Source organism: Diadema setosum, chromosome 19 (assembly GCF_964275005.1).
Source record: "Diadema setosum chromosome 19, eeDiaSeto1, whole genome shotgun sequence".
Lineage (NCBI taxonomy): Eukaryota > Metazoa > Echinodermata > Echinoidea > Diadematoida > Diadematidae > Diadema > Diadema setosum.
In genome coordinates, this window is record NC_092703.1 from 23322518 (window position 1) to 23340896 (window position 18379).

The 18379-nt window shown below is 39.2% G+C and overlaps 2 protein-coding genes across 2 annotated transcripts; both read left to right on the forward strand.

Moving 5' to 3' along the window:
- The first annotated feature begins 5478 nt into the window (after positions 1 to 5478).
- Positions 5479 to 10611, forward strand: LOC140243104 (protein jagunal homolog 1-like). The gene is made up of 2 exons (XM_072322836.1): positions 5479 to 5587; positions 10101 to 10611. The coding sequence occupies exons 1-2, from the start codon at positions 5502 to 5504 to the stop codon at positions 10546 to 10548; spliced, it is 534 nt and encodes a 177-aa protein (XP_072178937.1). The 5' UTR covers positions 5479 to 5501; the 3' UTR covers positions 10549 to 10611.
- A 5039-nt stretch (positions 10612 to 15650) lies between these two features.
- LOC140243081 (interleukin-1 receptor-associated kinase 1-binding protein 1-like) lies at positions 15651 to 18123 on the forward strand. Its single transcript, XM_072322817.1, has 3 exons — positions 15651 to 15929; positions 16789 to 16985; positions 17825 to 18123. Exons 1-3 carry the CDS (start codon positions 15654 to 15656, stop codon positions 18099 to 18101), a joined length of 750 nt encoding a protein of 249 aa, XP_072178918.1. The 5' UTR covers positions 15651 to 15653; the 3' UTR covers positions 18102 to 18123.
- The last annotated feature ends 256 nt before the right edge of the window (positions 18124 to 18379 follow it).

Genomic DNA, 18379 nt, shown 5'->3' on the forward strand with positions numbered 1-18379 from the left:
TATATCAAAATGTTTGCAATAAGATTTTAGGAAAAGTCACCAAATATGGTTGAAATCGGGTAAAGGGTGTATATAGGAGTGGCAAACAAAAATATGGTAGGGGGCACAATGCCCCCCTCCCTTGGGCTTCTATAGGGTTATAAGTGATTTGCGCATATGAGCAGGAAAAACAAACAAAGTAACTGCTAGCATAGTAACATGATTTTTTTTATTTTTTTATTTTTTTTATTATTTTTTTTTTGCAAGCGCGATGCAGAGTGATTATTAAAAGGCACTGAGAGTAGAAAATATGAATTCTTCCCTTATAGTCATCCACTGACAGTTTGTCCTCAACATTACAATAGTCACAGGATAAAATTTGCTTCAAAGAACACCATGCCCGTATGAACGAGTCATTGTACAACAAAATATAATGTACACAAACAAACACGTGGTTATTCAGGTTCAATACATCTGTGGCTATTTTCGTCACAATAGCACTATACAACCATATTGCCATCGTGTCTCCTACTCGACTCTTCATGATGTATGAGATGAGAGCTGCTGTTTCAGTAAACGCATGCAGCCAGGCGTATCTCGAGGAGTCATACCCAATAAAATCGTGGCGTTTTATTGTTGACATTTGTACCCCCTTGTTGGTTGGCTTGAAATACACGTCTTTTCGAACATGCTGCTATCCCCTCGTTCGGTTCAATAACATGCTGTTACTACACTGCTCGTTGTGTCCTTTAACCGGTTAAATGCAGATTTTATGCATGCTCTGTTCACAAAAGTTCCCCCGACCTACAGCTGCAACAAGGCGAGTTCCTGGCTATGGAACTTGATGGAAGGGAGCATGTGAATGAAATGCTTCGTTACTTGGCTGTTGAAAAGAAACATCCACGAATTGTAATATAATACAGAAGCGGTCTGTTGAGAATGTTCCCTGAAACGCTCAATTTTATCGCACAAAATCATGTTCTACCGTGATTTTTTTTGCGACAGCTTCTGTTCATTGACGACCTTCATTGGTGATCAAAACATCACAATACTCAGTACGTCTTTTTTTTTTATTACTTCAACTCATCATGAGTGCGTGTCAAATATTTCACATATCTCGATCGTTGGTAAGACATGCATCTGTTTATGTTTTGATTACATGCAGATCAATCGGCGAGAGAAGAAGTTATTTCTACAAGATATTTCATGGTAACATAACCAAGACGCATAGGGATGCTTATCAGAAAACCCATATTCTCATACAATTCTATTTTCGCCTTTCATCTTTAATACCATTCTTTATTTCCAATTAGCATATCAAAATTTTTAATGTGCCAAATGCCTAACCACATCATCTGGAAGACTGATTAAAATTATAGTAACAGGTATTACAAGATAAGCTTCTTCTTTCCCATAAGAACTAAAATAATTAACGAGGTAATTCCTCTTAATCTGAAAGATACATTTCACATTTTGTGTAAAATTAACGAGAGTTCTATTTCTCCCCCTGGATTACTACCCCCCCCCCCCCCATCGTTTCGTGAAAATTGGTATATAATACGCATCACCACTGTTATTGGCAACGTTATGGCAATTACAATGCACAGTATGATCAATGCCTATTTGTTATTACCAATTGATTAATGGAAGTATAGTTGAAAGGATTCCAGTACCATTTCCATTGTACTGATAGGAAACAAGACATAAAAATCGGACTTCTGAAATAAGAATGTGAGCTGCAAAAGCGTTTCGTGAACACAAGGGGGCGACAATCAAATTTGCGTTTGCGCAACAATCAAGCGCGAATCGGATTTATAGGACGTGTATGACACTTATCTCAATTTGTTAAAATACCTGTTTGCACCTAATTTCAGCGTCACTCATCACTTAGAACTCGAGATAGGGATGTTCAACATTTCGTCGAGGCGGCCATATTGGAATTCAAAATGGCGGTGATTCGATGTTTGTCACACACTTCAGATCAATCTGCCATCAAAGTCAACATGTCAAATCGCTCTTTTGTACCAAATTTGGTGCCACAGGTCATTACTGAAGTGTAGGGATCTTTAATGTATCGTGACGGCAGCCATATTGGAATTCAAAATGGCGGCCGACCCCGTGGTCAGATCTTTTGGATCCAGCAATTTTTGAAATCAGCGCCACAAAATACCGCTATATGCAAAATTTCGTGCTTTGCGCCGGATGTGACCATCTCGACCAATTTTTTGCCACAAATCTGCCCCAATAACTTGTAGCAGGGAGGTGAGACGAAACACCTCCCTGCTTGTATAGTTCGGGGTAGAGGTCGATGGTTGTACTTGACCAGTCCACAACTTCACTAATCATTGATCGGTGATGACCACACTTGATATGCATGGGCAACCATTTATCTGAGCACTTCGAAGTTCGAGTACTGGTTGGCACAGAAAGCTCCATGGCGTCAGGGCCTATACATGTATACACACTGTCCAAAGTCTCTGGTATACAACAATATCATTAAAGGCTGTTTGAACGTGACTTCGGTGGCCTATACCGTTTTGTTTAAGGGTTGATTTATTTTTTATATATAATATTCTAAAGACTAATGGGGATGCGTATTTAGTTTATTCATATGCATAGAAATAAATTTGTTCTGTAAGTTAATTTCCTCAAGTTCTTTTTGGACGACGCAAAGTGCCCTGAAGCATTGACACAGGTTCACAGCTGGCATTTTAGTGCATGCGCTATATAGGAACAGGGGGGGGGGGGAGCCCCCCCCCCCCACCACACACACACACACACTATTTCTTTTCTTCTTCTTTTTTTTTTTCTTGTCAGCTGAAGATACCCGGAAGTGGCACCAGAAGTTGCGCTGAAAGCCTTTTTTTTTTTCTTCTTGTTAGCTCGTGAAACCCGCCGTAACTGGGATCCCACTTTTGAAAACGTGGCGCCGGCCATGAGGAATACACTATACAATAATAGCCACTAGCAATATTTGTGTCGAAGCCTATTCTTTGCTTGTCTGCTGGTTACCTCTTCATTTCCCGTTTCATATTCAAATCACCGTCACTTTCTTGTCAATGCGCATTACGATTCTGCATTACATGAACAACATTCTTTAATTGGATTTACACGTAGTTGGTCGACGACAACAATCATCCTGTTCCATTTCTGAAATTTGGTTAACGTGTTTCTGAAACTTAAGCTTAACAAATGCAAACATAGGAAAACTTTGCAGAAAGATAATTTTAGATATAGATGGGTTTTTCCATAAGATTTCTCGGGTATCATACAGCTTTCTGGTCAGTTTTACTTTGTTAAAACATTTATTAGATATTTAATATCCGCATCACTTCGGTGATCCACCCTCAAGCTATCCTTCGGGTTTACGTCATTTATACACTTTCTTCATTAATGCCCATTCAAAAATCGGAGTGGTGTATACGTTAATCATGAGCGTTCTAGTCCTATCCTTCTTATTTTAGTCATTGATCAGCGACCTCTCGACAGCCTTGTCAAATGACATGACCTGAGCCGTTTCATACTTTCAATATAATGGCGTATCCGGGGGCGCACTCGTACCCCCTTATTTATTTATCTATTTATTCATTTTTTTTTTTGGGGGGGGGGGTGATAAAAGAACAAAAAGAAAAAGAAATGAAAAGGGCGCAGGCAGGAGCTTTTTTTTCGGGGGGAGGGGGGAAATCATCTGATTAAACCCGGAAGTGGCACCAGAAATATTTTTTGTGCCCCCCCCCCCCCCTTACGGAAATTATCCTGGATCTGCCACTGTACTTTGTTGCACTTACGTTTCCATTCTCCAAACACCACACAAACACACACACGCACACACACACACACTATGTCAATGTTTCAATTATTGTCCGTGCTTCAAAGTTGCTTGTGAAATGTAAGAATGATGTATCGAAAGTAATCTACAGCATAAATGACAAATATAAATATATTTTTTATGCTTGACATTATGAGAAGTAGCAGAACACACAAGGCATTTATATGATGCTACACTCATTCAGTGATGATTTCTATATACTTCGGATTTATGTCGAAATGCTTGATCACACTTCTTCATGACGTCATAAGAATGCAGACACTCACGACACTATTACATTTAGAGTCATGAATTTAAGAAAGTCAACAAGACATTATCGACATATCTAAGATTTTATTATCTTTCATCAATGCCGGTATAGCAGTTATTTCATTTCATTTCATGAGGCATAAATTTGCAGATGAAACAAAAACCCAGCATTAGTGCTTTAAAATATAGTTCTGAAATGTGAGTTAGGGATGCAGACAACCATTGTAAAAATGTGAATCCGTATAATCGATGTTAAGTGTTATCAAATATTATCAAATACACAAAATGTGATCAATAGTTATAATAAAAATGTTTCCAGACTGAACTGTCCACAGTTATAATGGTTAATTGAGAAAAAATAGTGATATCTCCTTATATTTTAGGCTTTATTGCGAAAATTTTATATGGTAGGATGCTTTGTAATACAACAGACCTACACGTAAAGTAAAATCTTGAGAAAAAAAAATTAAATCACTGCTCCCAAAGGTAATCAGGCCCTTCATGTTTCCACGCAAATAATACAGCGTTGTATTTCATACACCAAGGAGTTGATCTCTCTGCATACACTCACATTGAGATAAATGAAAAGTAACACGTATTTTGTAAATTCAGTATTTTTTTTTAAGATTATGATAATATTGCATGACACTCTTTGTCAAAATGAAAAATAAATGAAATGAAAAAATGAAAATGTTTAGTTTGTTCAGACCATATCATAAGGGAAAATCCATGCAGAGTAAGCTAGTGTTGTGACCTCTCAGCAGTTTCCTGATTGGCTGAGTGCTATGGAAAGTTGCCATTCAGCAAGAGATGCTATCCGAAAATCTTTTATGAAATGGGGCCTGTAGATCTATTGAAATGCCAATTGAAGAAGTTGCGGATGATGAGGGAGTAAGTTTTTTTACATGATACAGCAGGGAGGTGCAAAGAGGAATCCCCCCCCCCCCCCCCGCCTCTCCCATACAGATCATCGCAGGTAAATTAATATACAATGTAGGTGCAATCAGGCAGTTCGGTTTTTTTTTTTCCGCCTTGACGCTACAATACATCCTTTTACTAGTACACGTACGTTTACACGTAAAGTCGCTGGTACATACAAATGTACATGGTACATTGTATAGCAATACAAGTCTCAGGATCGCATCTTGAGCTAGCGCGTCACATGCATGAACGCCCCAACCGCGGCCGGCCGGCCAGCTTAGCCCCGTACCGTACCGACCCCCGCCTGCTCCCCGCTCGGCAGCACAAGTAGCTCTGCTTTCGCTGCCCAATTTCGTATAGATTCTAACAACTGTCTCGCAAATTCGCAACTCACAATTAACCTATAAGAACGTGGTACTGCCCCGAGCCCCAATTCATGAATTACTGTCTGCACAAATAGATCTGCGAGTGTTCAACGTACGGGTAAACGCCACCCACGCCGACCGGATCAGCGGCCAGGAAGATGTCTTCGAAGGGCGCCAGAGTAGCGGGAACAGATGGTAGTGATTATCAGCATAGAGAGCAAGTGGCATCTCAATACAAGATAAGGTATCTAAACCCTGAACTGTGTCTCCGACATACAGCTGGTGATCTGAATGCATATGATACTCATGAATTTAGTTCCTTTTTTCTCCTTTATTCTTTTTTTTTCTTCTCTACTAACATGTAGTAGGTTGACCTGTCAATCATTTCAAATCTTTGATACCACTAACAATCAGCATCAGTATGATGTGAATGGGTAACATCCCCAGTATTCGGTTTTTTTTTGCAGTATTTTTCAAACTAAAATAATACATACATACATCATATCTACATGTAGAGATCTTGACAGAAAGATCCGTCTGTCCGGAGCAGTCTTTTATTTTTTTTTTTGACATTGTCGCTCTCCTCTGGATACGCAGTCAACAGTCTCTGCGGAACATATCCGATATCTGACCAGGGGGGTGTTTCACAAAGATTTAAGTTTGACTTAACTCGTGCGTAAATCCCCAAACCCTGCGTAAATCCCAAAGTCCTGCGTAAATTTACGCAGGACTTTAAATCCTGTTTCACAAAGCTTAAGTCATGCGTAAGTCCCACCAAGTCCTGCGTAACTCTACGCATGGCCTGAAGCCATGCGTAAAGTCAGACTTAAATTCCAAAATGGGAAGTTCAAAAGCATAATCAACCCCTAATATTCATTAATTTCTTCCACTTTATCTTATCCTGAGTGAGATGGCAGTATTTTTAACAAACTAGAGAATCACTAGTTTCGTAGAGGGTCTAGTACATTTCTACTCCTAACGTTACACTATTCACTGAACAATGGTCCAAATTAAAAATAGTCATAAAAATAGATCCCTACCTACAAATGTACTGGTAGTTTGAACTGTTAAGTTAAACCAAAATTTTAGCTCATAAAGAGCTATATAATCTTCATGTATCTGGACTTTGGAAATTAATTATATTTCTACCAATCCTTTCTTACCTGTGTTATCTTCTTACAGCTGCTTACCCATGAATATTAATGCATGCCTATCCATTATAAATATCATGCATTCACAACAAATTAGAAAAACCCAACAAATTAGTTCCACCTAGATACTTGTTAGAAATATCATACCTCTTGTGTACAGGACGGGGCTGTGTCTATCTACACTAACTGGTCAGACCGATAAATTTGTCTCTTGTTTGGTAGCCTAATTGTATCTGTACAGTCTGTAATACGGTCGACTGCATATAGCGACCGTATATATACAATTAACAAGAGGCTACCCAACAAGAGGCAGATTTATTGGTCTACAGTACCTCTACACATGACTGCCAATGAAATTAGCCAAGTTCCATTTCTACGGTACCAGTTACATCTTAATGAATGCTTTTTTTTTTCCTGGAAGCAAAAAACAAAATTAGACATAACAACCCCCCCCCCCCCCAGCATTTTGTGTCAGTTAGAGGAAACGGTTAGCCAATATATTGGCTAACCGTTTCCTCCAGACAGTCACCTCTGCCTCGCATCAAAGGCTACAGTATGAAACGTATACACGGAAAACGTTAGAGGTCTAGTAGTTTCTATGCCTAATCTTGATTGATGCAGTTCTCAAACACATTCCAAAATCTGAAAATGCATAAATTCATCAATTACTTTCCAATTCAACTCAGGGCCCAGCAATTGGACTTTAAAATTCGACCAATTGATAGCCATAGCCATGATTTATTATGGTTCTAACTAACCTTATACACAATGCAGTTTAGGGCAATCATGCACTTTGTTTTCTTCAAAATCATGAAGATGTGGCACTGTGCCCCTATCTTGATTACACAGTGCACAGACTCTACACTAACTGTTAGTCTAGGCATAGCCATGTTTAATTGATAGTCAGACTCATACTATTAAATACTAGAACTGATAAGAGTTTATATGTAGACATAACTATACACAGCCCAGTTATTCGCACATCGTATTAACAGCGTCTGGTCGGGCTAATGTAGACATTGTCTAATGACATGATATTACTAACGTTAATGAGCAGACTCTACAAATTACAATACAAGTAGATCGGTACAACACACACAGAGCTCATAATATTCAGTCCCTTCCTAACCTTCGATGAATCATCTCTTGCTCAAATTACATAATTTCAAGGACCTACCTAATGACTAACAGATTAAGCTACACTCACTTCTGTAGTTACGACCAACTCTAGCTACCGGTAGTTGGAAAAGAAAACTTCTCTTCGTGTGCAAGAAGAGGCTAGCCAGAATCCTCTTCTACCAAGGTCCACAGTTAGCAATTGTGCAATGTGAATGGTTGTACAGAATGCAGAGATCATATCATCAGTGCCAGCTAGCTGCTGCGAGCTGTGCGAGCAACCCCATTTATCCTAACTTTCACACAGTCCAATACATGTGGGACTGGATTAAAGAGGCCTCATGCACAAAACATCTGTTATATCAAAATAATCATCAAATGGCGGCTATTCATGTACAAAAGAGAAATAATATGAGTCAGTAAATGAGCACTGTGAATAACGAATGATACAGTAATGTCATATGAATCGTAGTTGCAGAAAATCAAAGCAATTTCCCTTCCAGAAATTACTCAAAAATCATCAGCAGACAACAAATGGCTAATTTGCATATTTTTGGCACGTACATTATTATTCAAATCGAATAAGTCAGTCTTAGCCTAAGATTGACTTTGTGAAACAGACTTAAAAAGTCGCACTTAGACTAAGATTGACTAGCGCTAAGTCTGACTTACTAAGTGCGACCTTTGTGAAACAGGCCCCAGATCAGTAGATGGCAGATACATACTGATCTTTCGCAAGTTTCGGTCAAGTAGAAATCTACATAACGTTTAAGATCCATTGACTGTAGACTGTACTGATTCTGACTGCTGCATGCTGTCTTTTGTAGGCCTACTACTGCTGTAGCTGTAGACGTGGTCACTGTAGAGTGTCGGTCGGGTAGGTATGCCCCACCACTGTGTGTCTATACAACTAGTAGTAGTAAATACTACAACGGCATGCCTCTTTACTTTATACTCGTGAATTCAGCCCCACCATGTGGCATTCAACAGTACATAAGAACGAAGGTGGGGCATTCTTCCACAGCAGTTCTATATCTTACTAGTTAGTAGTATACTCGTGAATGCGGCCCCACCAAACGGCGTTTATGCTACATTGATTCAGCGGCAGGGCTGATTTCCACAGCATAGCAACTTTCATCCTTCCTTTCTCCCGTTTTTTCCTCTGTTCTTTCTTTCCTTTCTCCCTATCATTCTCGGAAAGACTTCCTAATGTCCCTTGATTAATGTAACCATACTAACCTAACCCTAACCCTAAACCTTACCTTAGCTTGGTTGCTATTTAAACACACGGATGCACACGTACTGCGGTGGGGCTGATTTCACAATTTTGCCGGTGATGGGACCCTACATACATGTATTCCATTATTCACTGGATTTGTAAATCGTTCATTACTAGTATAATGAAACCTCCTGTGTACTGTAGTGAAGAGTCTTATTAAGAAGTTAGTCTATGCCATGATGTGACTACAAAAACCGAAGTGCCAGCTGCTTTTAAGTTTTACTTTGCACGTGTATACTGTACATTGGTATATCAATGCTCAATTACAAGATGTCGGCGCTGGTGGTGATGGGTGGTAAGTCATTGTTGCTGCCAAAACTCAAGCCTGGTACAATAAACCATTGAAGTGTAGATACAAGGACCTGCAAAATGTTTATGTCTACCTCCATAGTCCAATTTAAAGAAATAAAAAAAAATTTAAAAAATGATAATAATTACTTTTAAAATGCTTTCAAATTATGTTAGCATCTTTTCTCTGTATCTTGATGGATATGAAATGGTACGGTAGCTTGAAGATGAGGCCGAGTTTGCCAGTCGCCCAATTTAACCAATTGGAATGCCATCATTTTGTTGAATGGATTTGGCCTCGTCACAAGCATTCTTCAACAGATGGTTAAACAAATGAGTGGCCTGGTTTACATACCAACAGTGTGATAATCCTGAACAAAAGATCAAGATAAAGTGATATGGCATACATTATATACATTGTGTAGTTCCAAGGATTGGTCCACCCATTCAAGAACCAAGAAAGCTTGAACATTCTTCAAGTTTGAATGATCATATGCGAAATCTTATTATTTTTTTTTTATTTATGTACAAGTATGCAGAATATCCTTTCAAACAGTATGTCATGTTGTGATTAATGACCCTAAATTTGAACTTTGGAAATGGGCAATGATACAATCGCATGCTCCATTATCCATTCTCCGTGTAATTATATGCCTATGAACTCGGGAACCTACAGTTTTACAAGCTTTAAAGCTTTTATGTAGGCCCCATCATATTTCTTATACTTACTTGTGACATCTTCATATGATATGACCATGTACATTTTAGAAGTACTTGGTACATCCCCTAAGTACATTTTTGTAGATCATTTATTCCAAGGAAGGCCTGATATACTCTGTACAAGTTGTCTTGGGGGAAACATATGGGTGGATAAGGCTGTGACTTGACGAACAATAATTGCATTGTGAATTTTCTCTCCACAGTGCACAGTTGAAGTCTACATTCCGAACATGTGTCCTGCTCAACATTGCTATTGTCTTGGTCCAAGTCGCCGCCCTGGCAGCAGCCCGCCTCGGCCTCTTTGAGTCGGCCTCAGACTTCCACCCAGTCTACTGGCAGTACACGTGGATGGGAACCGGTGTGCTCTCCCTCATCGGACTGCAGGCACTGAGAAAGAACCAGGTCTGGATGCTGAGCCTGCACAACAGTGGTCTGATGATGTTTGGCCTTGGAGGCCTCTTCTTTGGGCTGGTAGCCCAGTACTCCTCCTACCAGAGGTACCTCATCACAGGAGAGATGAGACGCCTTGCTGATGTGCCAGTATTTCTAATTTGGATCGCGGTGTTCATCCCAGTGGCAATTCTTTACATCGTAACCATGTATTACTCATTAAAACTTCAGAGAGCTTGGGATGTCAGGAAGACAAGATGAAAGTACGTGTAATATTCTGTCTCCTGTAAAGCAGATGTCAGCAGTGAAATTAACGTTCAAAAGCAGGGGTATGTCATATGTCATTGACACTTGAAGACCATTTATGACAGTGAACATCTGAACAGGGCATTTGTTTTGCTCTACTTCCATTTAGTGTAAAATTTACATTTTTAGTAGAAATATAGTGTGCAAAAAAATTAAGTCTCATTCTATATTACAGATATGACAAGCAGTTACACTAGTCAACCTGCAAAGGAAAACAAAACATTCCACTCCCCCAGTGTTCAGCAACATACAGACTGTATACTGTTCCACTGTCTGGTGTTTTGCTACAGGTTTCCTGTGCTTAGTTTCATTGAGTACGACACACTCTCTTGCCCATTGAGTCATACACATACGTTCCCTCATGCAAGCTACAAGTACCGTATACGCCATATATTTAGCGAGTGTAAATTTTCGCGAATCGGGACTTCCTGACGATTTCGTGAGTGGTTAAATTTGCGATTGTGGAGTATTGTCCCGTATGGAGAAATGTATTATACGTGTGTGTCACATTCATGTCGGGATGAGAGTCAATATTTTCACTTGTCTTTAATTTTGCGAATAGCACCTGACTCGTGAAATTTGTGAAAAATAAAACCTTGTGAAATATTTGGTGTATACAGTATTTGTTACTATTCATTCAACACGTGCTAATGCCCTTTTGGCCACTGCATAATTTGGATGCATGTTTTGTTATGAATTATATAAAGACTGTGTTTGTACAATTGTGTATAGTGCCAGGCTCTATCCCACAGTTACATTGCATGAAATTGTGTGTGCAAGGTAACCACCAATGAACTATAGAATGGCTGTAGCTCATCTTTTATTTCATACTGGAGATTGGTTTAAATGCACCTTATGTCAGTGCCATTTTGAATGCACTGGATATTCTTCTTTATTTCAGGCAAGAGAGAAAGCAACATTTTCAACCTCCCTCCCCCCCCCCCCCAAAAAAAAAAAAAAAAAAAAAAAAAAAGAGAGAAGTGCACTTGTACTTTTTTTCCCTTTGGTATTACAGTGTTTGGTGTATTGTTGGACTGACACAAACATTTAAAATGGTATGTTTGCAAACAGATATAGCTGATCATAAAGGATGATTTGATTCTACCAGCAACCTTATTTTCAAAGGGTTCTTCTTCTGTTTGCCCCCCCCCCCCCCCGATATGTTCAATATTTTGTCAGTTGCCAGCCTACATTATGTTTTAAAGTGTTTTGTGATTGTTCTAGTGTACAGTGCACTCCTGTTATAACGAACATGGTTATAATGAAAGTCCAGTTACAATGAAGTAAAAATTCAGGCCGCAACATTATCCACTCTATGTATTTCTATCGTTTATTTGTTTGGTTATAACGAAATTTTGATGTAACGAAAGAAAACTGTCGGTCCCCAGGACTTCGTTATAACGGGAGTCCACTGTAATATCTTGGGCTTGTGGCTCACGGATGGCGAACCTACCAGAATGCAAAAACAACATGTTTTGCACCTGCAGGAAATTGCCTAAAATAATAGTTTTTAATGGTTTGCTCATCTGCTTTGTCAAATATATTCAGTTGTCACAAAAATTTTGTCTACTAAAGATCATGACACTCTATGTACAGATTATTTGCTTTTTCATTGATTAATCTAAAGTTATTTTGTGCTTCTCTTTTCCCTTAATACATACAAGGTGATGATGGGACCTACTGTACTGTAGGTGTGTTTGTTTTATTGTATCATGTCTGCCTTAGATTTGCTGTAATCATGGTATGTTTTCAGAAACTTACTCCATTTCTTTTTGTCATGAAAGATGAACAAAAAGATAAAGAAGGGAAGATATTGCTCATTATATAGTCCATGATATGTTTACAAAGACAGATGGTTTCAAAGTTTACCATCAATTCATTGCCCTGCTGAAGATTTCATTGGACTGAAACATGCAACTTCATATTGGATACTACACGTCTGGAGAATTCAAACATATCTCATCGGTCGCAGAGTTACCAAGTTTCCCCTATTCTGCAGGTTTTACAAAAACTTTATTTTCATTTATCCTGAGAAGAGAACAACAAAGCCCCTCACTGATTTGGGAAATGTTTTCATGTAGTGAGATGCATGTGATATATAATCAATTATCTTCCTAATTGCTCTTGAAGATGACCCTGATTTTCATTTGTTACTGTAGGCAACCTTGTGCCTTGTGTTAAAGTCATGTTTTTAACTTTGCCTCCAATAGAGAATCAGGCCTCGGGCATCATTTTTTGTTTTTTCTGTCAGGACTTCTGTACTCAAAGATAAAAAAAAAAGTTTTATTGCAACTGATTGACAAATCGCTCTACATCGGTGTAAATAAGCACAGAATTGATCAGTGTTTTAGTATATGTACCAGCCTTGAGAAAAGAATTTGTCAATTGGTTTCAATAAAAACAACTTGGAGGAATTTCATCAATTTTGAGAAAAAGTTTTGCTTTTCACCCTTGACGGAAACCACACAAAGGTTGTGTCAGTCCTTTTCTGTTATTAATCCATGTAAAGAAATGATTGTGGTTATTTTGTATGAACAAAAACATTTAGAAATGGAATCAAGCTTCATGTTACATTGATCATTCAGACTATAAAGAATGCTGAATAAATGGAATAAACTGCACTGGACAGCATATATATTAGATTATAATTCACAACAGATGCCTAATCACCATTCATAGAACGAATTCATCATGGCTGAAGGCTGAAGTGACATAGATGTGTGTTGTGGCTGATAATTCATTTTGAGAGCTTATATATTGGGGTGAGAATGATAAGGCATTAAGGTGCCTTGAACATTATGGCTTTAGTGGCAACTTAATGCCCTTATTATCCTCAACCAATGATATAGTCCAGGGCCCCATTTCATAAAAACTTGATATGATAGCAACTCTTGCTAGAATGGCAATAGTCATGGTAGTGACAAGAATCCAGCTTCCTGATTGGCTGTTGCTATGGGAAGTTGCCATTTCAGCAAGAGTTGCTATCATATCAACTTTTATGAAATGGGGCCCAGATTGGTGTATGACAGAGTACATGTAATGTTATATACACGTAAGTAGTAGGCCTAGCCATACCCATGCAAGAATTCACAATAACATTGCATGACATCGCATAATATATGGGGGGGGGGGGAGGTTTTGTACATGTACTTATTTACTCAGTCACAAATCAATTTTTGAATACTACCGTACATAATCTAAAATTTCAGTTTCATAGGTAATATCCATGATTTCATTTTGATGAGAGACAACCTGCCTCTTGCGTGCTTAAATTATGAGATTGTGGGATTGGTACATATGATTTACCAATCACATCTTGAAAATTGGAAAACAATGAGTTGACAAAAGCAATCTATATTTGATCATACCATTGATATGTGATAGAACTGAGAAGTGAAATAGAATAATGCACAATCATAATACACTGTACATCAAATCAGTCTGTGATGAACAAGAAAATATGAAGAGTTTGTTTGCAAAAACCGATAAGTCTATTTTTGAAGATTTTGAAGTACGGTCTCTGTCATAAAGTACAAAATAATACCTTTTAAATGATATATTGGTCACTACATATAAAGGTACATTTTTGAAGTTATGGACAAAAGAAGCAAAATTTTTCTTATTATTCTCTTTATTTTTCTTGACCTTTAATCGCAAATATCTCCATTTGACAAATATGGACTTATCGGTTTTTGCAAACAAACTCTTCATATATTGATACATAAGAAAGAGAGGGGAAGAAGAGAGAGAGAGAGGGAGAGATGGAATAAAAGTATACCATACATATAAACGTGCGTATTTGGGTGCGGTGTATGTGTTAATGTGTTTGTGTGTAGATGTGTCTCTGTGATGGGTTGCGGCAGTTTATTGTGATTGCATGACTGTGTGTGTAGAACATGTGGCTCTGAAATTTATTCAGATTTTTTCTCTTTTCTTTTTTAATAGAAAATAGACGTGTTGTGGTGAAATAAAATCACCAAAAAAGTTTGAAAGGAACATCAAGTTCATATAGATTATGTTCATCAGTGCATAGAAATAGGCCTACAGTGTACATAAGAAGTGAAGAGGAAAGAGAAGAGAAATAAAGAGGCACCATTCAGAGAAAGTGGCTAGATTTTTTAATGATCCTGCTGATCTCCGTGTAAACAGATACAGCAGGATTTCCTTCTGCTTCACAGAACAGTACACTTGTATACAATATTTGTGGCAAAATGCATTGCTTATGTGTGATCAGAATAAAAATTACTTTTTGTGAATGGAGTATACATTGTATTTCACAAAGTTGTAGAGGCAGAGCCAGTCCTCACCCCCCCCCAAAAAAAAAAAAAACAAACAAACAAACAAACAAACTTTCGGATGAAACTATATGTTTATGGATCCATGCAAAATGTCTAATATTTCTTCTTCTCTGACACTGTCCAACACCCCTATATGCAGGGGCCAACCGAACATTGATGAATTCTGCCTTGATAATGCGTAGAATGGGATTTTGCTCTAAAAATGATGATGATGAAAAATTATATCACTGTCACTTAGCAACAACAGGTGGAATCAAGAGGCGAGTTTTCTCGGTGGAGAACACAGTCGCGGATATTACAGACAAATGCGTATTCTACAGTCGTGTTTGTCCATCGGCATGCACGGCTTTTTCAGCCACAAGAACTAATCACCAGTCGCTCGGAAGTCGTTCGTAACTTTACGAACAGCTTTATGAACCCCCCCCCCCCCCGGCCCCCCCCCCCCCCCCCCACCCGGAAGTTCGTACTGCGCTGCTCGTAGTACAGTGCCCACTGGTGCCCACCAAAGAGGGTTGGATGATGTACGCTCTTTGGTGCCCACTATCGATCAGGGCGCGAGGGGGCCGCGGCGCACCCGCGCCGATTTGTAATACGGTACAATACGTTAGCTAGCTGTGAGAAATGTATACAGCGTACATTTGTATGTACACGTACGAGCGGATCCATGATTTAGCTTGGTTGCACCGAATATACTCTGACCCCTGCTGTGAGATCTTTGACTTGGATATAATACTAGTATCTTTGTCGAAGTTCGTGTAAAACATGGCAATAAAGTCGTCACATGTGTACGCTTCATACTTGTCGCCGTCGGAAAAATGCAGAAATGTAGAGGAAACAGAAGTGTCTGCCGCATTCGATTCGTCAAGCAAGTCGCGCCAAATTCAAGTTTGGGCTGTCGGAGAGGCGTTCGCCGCACCGAACCGTGTGCGTGTTAGCGTTGTTGTGAGAAGTCAGAAAGAAACTGTCGCCGATGCTAAAAACAGTGTTTCTAGGCGGGTGGATTACGTTATTCAAACCCTCCATACGCACAATGTGAAGGTAATTAGATCTGACTCATGCATTCATGTTCTTTGTCATCAGGGTTACTCAATATATATAGCAACTTTGGAGGTGCCATCATCTGATCATGCACCAAAGAAATACAATCTCTTTTGTTGGGTGCCACACACTTTTAGTCAGTGCAGTGGCAGAGGTCTGCTGTGTATTTTGCATGAACCCATGGAGATCTTTCACCATTTCATTGAGCGTTTCTCCCTGTTTTAAGTACCTGGTATATTAAACCATGGTAACGTTAATCATGATCATGTACATCATACAAGGTAGGATATATTTGGTAATTGTTTTTAGGAGTGTTGAATGTTGCCCATATGAGGCACCCATCCGTTCCTCAACAAGAACCGGCGATGTTTTAGAATTTAGTATTGTGACTATTTTATGTGCTTGGTTACACTGCTGCATGCTGATCCCTCTACACGGTTACAGACTGTACACTACAGTCACTCAGACAGGTAACCCCGGGCCGGGGTACTCCTTCATTTAGCATAGATCTAGTTCATGTTCGGGTAGACAGAAAGATCCATCTGTCCGGAGGAGTCTTTTATTTTTTTTTTTTTTCATGTTATTACTCTCAAGCCAGACGCATTATTCGTGGAACATATCCCCGACGACCAGCTACAGACCAATCTTTCGGTCAAATGTTCGAGCTGGTCGCAGTAATCAAACAGGGTGATTTTCTGTAGATGGTACATTGTGTCTGTTCTTTGAAACTGCTATAAAACTAAAAGATTTTCAACTGATTGTTTTAATGCTTCTGATTCAAGCCCTACTCCTCATCATTCTAATAACAATTTTTATTCAAAGCTATTATGACCAATCTCCCAATACTTTTACACTCAAGGAAGGTGATGTCACCATTTCACGATCAATCAGGCGGGCAGAAGGTCTGTACCACGTGGAAACGGAAGTCGTTGTCGTCTTCGTTGACCTCATCAAATGCCAGGAGGTGTGCAACTACCTGGTGGAGAAGTTGGATGACTCGGTGATGGTGTCTCTGCCCCACTTCTACCATGCATCCAACAGTCAAGACCATGTTAGGTACATTTTACATTATGCATTGTAAATGCCATAATTTATCCATTGCACTGGTACCCTGATGATTTCAAGTTCCATGCATTAGTGATGATGCTAGTGCTATCTCAGTACTATTTCTAGCAGCTGCAATAATCCTGAACTTGAAATCATATGGTGTAAAATATGTAGCAGACGTCATAATTTTGATGTCGTAACACAAAATTATGACATAATTCTGGTAGGTAGTGTTGGGTCAGTTGGCAAAAGCAGTCTGCTGAGCTCCACTATTTGTGTTGGCGATGTACATGTAAGTGCTTGATGTGCCAGACCTACATTTTCACTTTCAGAGCTTCATCAAGATGGAATATTGTGACATCAAAAGACTTAAATCTGTTTGAACATTAGCTACACTGCCAATGCCATCATAGGTCACAGGAGCACCACACAAACAGCAATTGATTTACATCGGGTAGTTATGTATTTCCTGAAAAGATGTAAACCAATGTTTCTAGTGATGTCATGAAAGCAGTTTTGATAACTCTATACACATTTGTAGCTCAAAGATAAATCATGTTTATAAACACACCCCCTGTCATTACAATAAGAGTAGCAATGCATAATCTTATGTTGTAATAATCTGTAAAATTGGATATTTTCAATTAAGTAATTTTCTGCACCTGACCGGATAGAGGTGCCTTTCACATACATGTATTTTAAATTCTGCAGAACTAGTATTAGTTATCACAAGCAAACAAAATTTGCATGCTCTTATATTTGCGCTGGTTTTGCATCGCTTGAAAATTGTCACTTTTACAGAAATTTGTGAATTTTCATCGCCATTGTATCATTTCTTTCCTGTGTAGGAGGCAAGCCTGTATGAATGCTGTGAAGAATGCAAAACAAAAGGCCTTCGAAGTGGCACGACTCTTCCGCCAGTCCATCGGCCACCCCATCATGATCAGGGAGGACCAGAACAAGGAGTGGGAGGGGCCGGCAGCATCACAGGAAGTGGCCAATGAGCAAGAAGGACCCATGACATTCCAGCAGCGGCTGACCAACGGGACGTTCAATGCCCTGGTCAAGGTCTGCGTCTGCTTTGAGCTGGTATCAAGAGATAAAGGGAAAGAGAACAAGACCTGAAGGGTTTTATTTTTAACAAGATTTTATTAGTGGAAAAGTGAGCAAAGAAAATGGGATTCCATCGGGATTCGAACCCGAGACCTCCGGATTGCTAGACCGGTGCTCTACCGACTGAGCTATAGAAAGCCCTAGTGCAGTGTTCGTCCCAGAAACCCTTAATTCTCAATGCTCGGGTGGTCAGAAGCTATAGCAGTGTGTTTGTGTGTGACACACACGCACACACTTGAACCTGGCATAAACCCGAAGGATAATTCAACTTGGGGATAAATGCGAGGGAT

Coding starts and splice junctions, on each gene's coding strand:
- LOC140243081 (XM_072322817.1), top strand. CDS start 15,654: ATGGCAATAAAGTCGTCACATGTGTACGCTTCATACTTGTCGCCGTCG. Junction 15,930..16,788: donor TCCATACGCACAATGTGAAG/GTAATTAGATCT, acceptor TTTACACTCAAG/GAAGGTGATGTCACCATTTC. Junction 16,986..17,824: donor AACAGTCAAGACCATGTTAG/GTACATTTTACA, acceptor TTTCCTGTGTAG/GAGGCAAGCCTGTATGAATG.
- LOC140243104 (XM_072322836.1), top strand. CDS start 5,502: ATGTCTTCGAAGGGCGCCAGAGTAGCGGGAACAGATGGTAGTGATTAT. Junction 5,588..10,100: donor GCATCTCAATACAAGATAAG/GTATCTAAACCC, acceptor TTCTCTCCACAG/TGCACAGTTGAAGTCTACAT.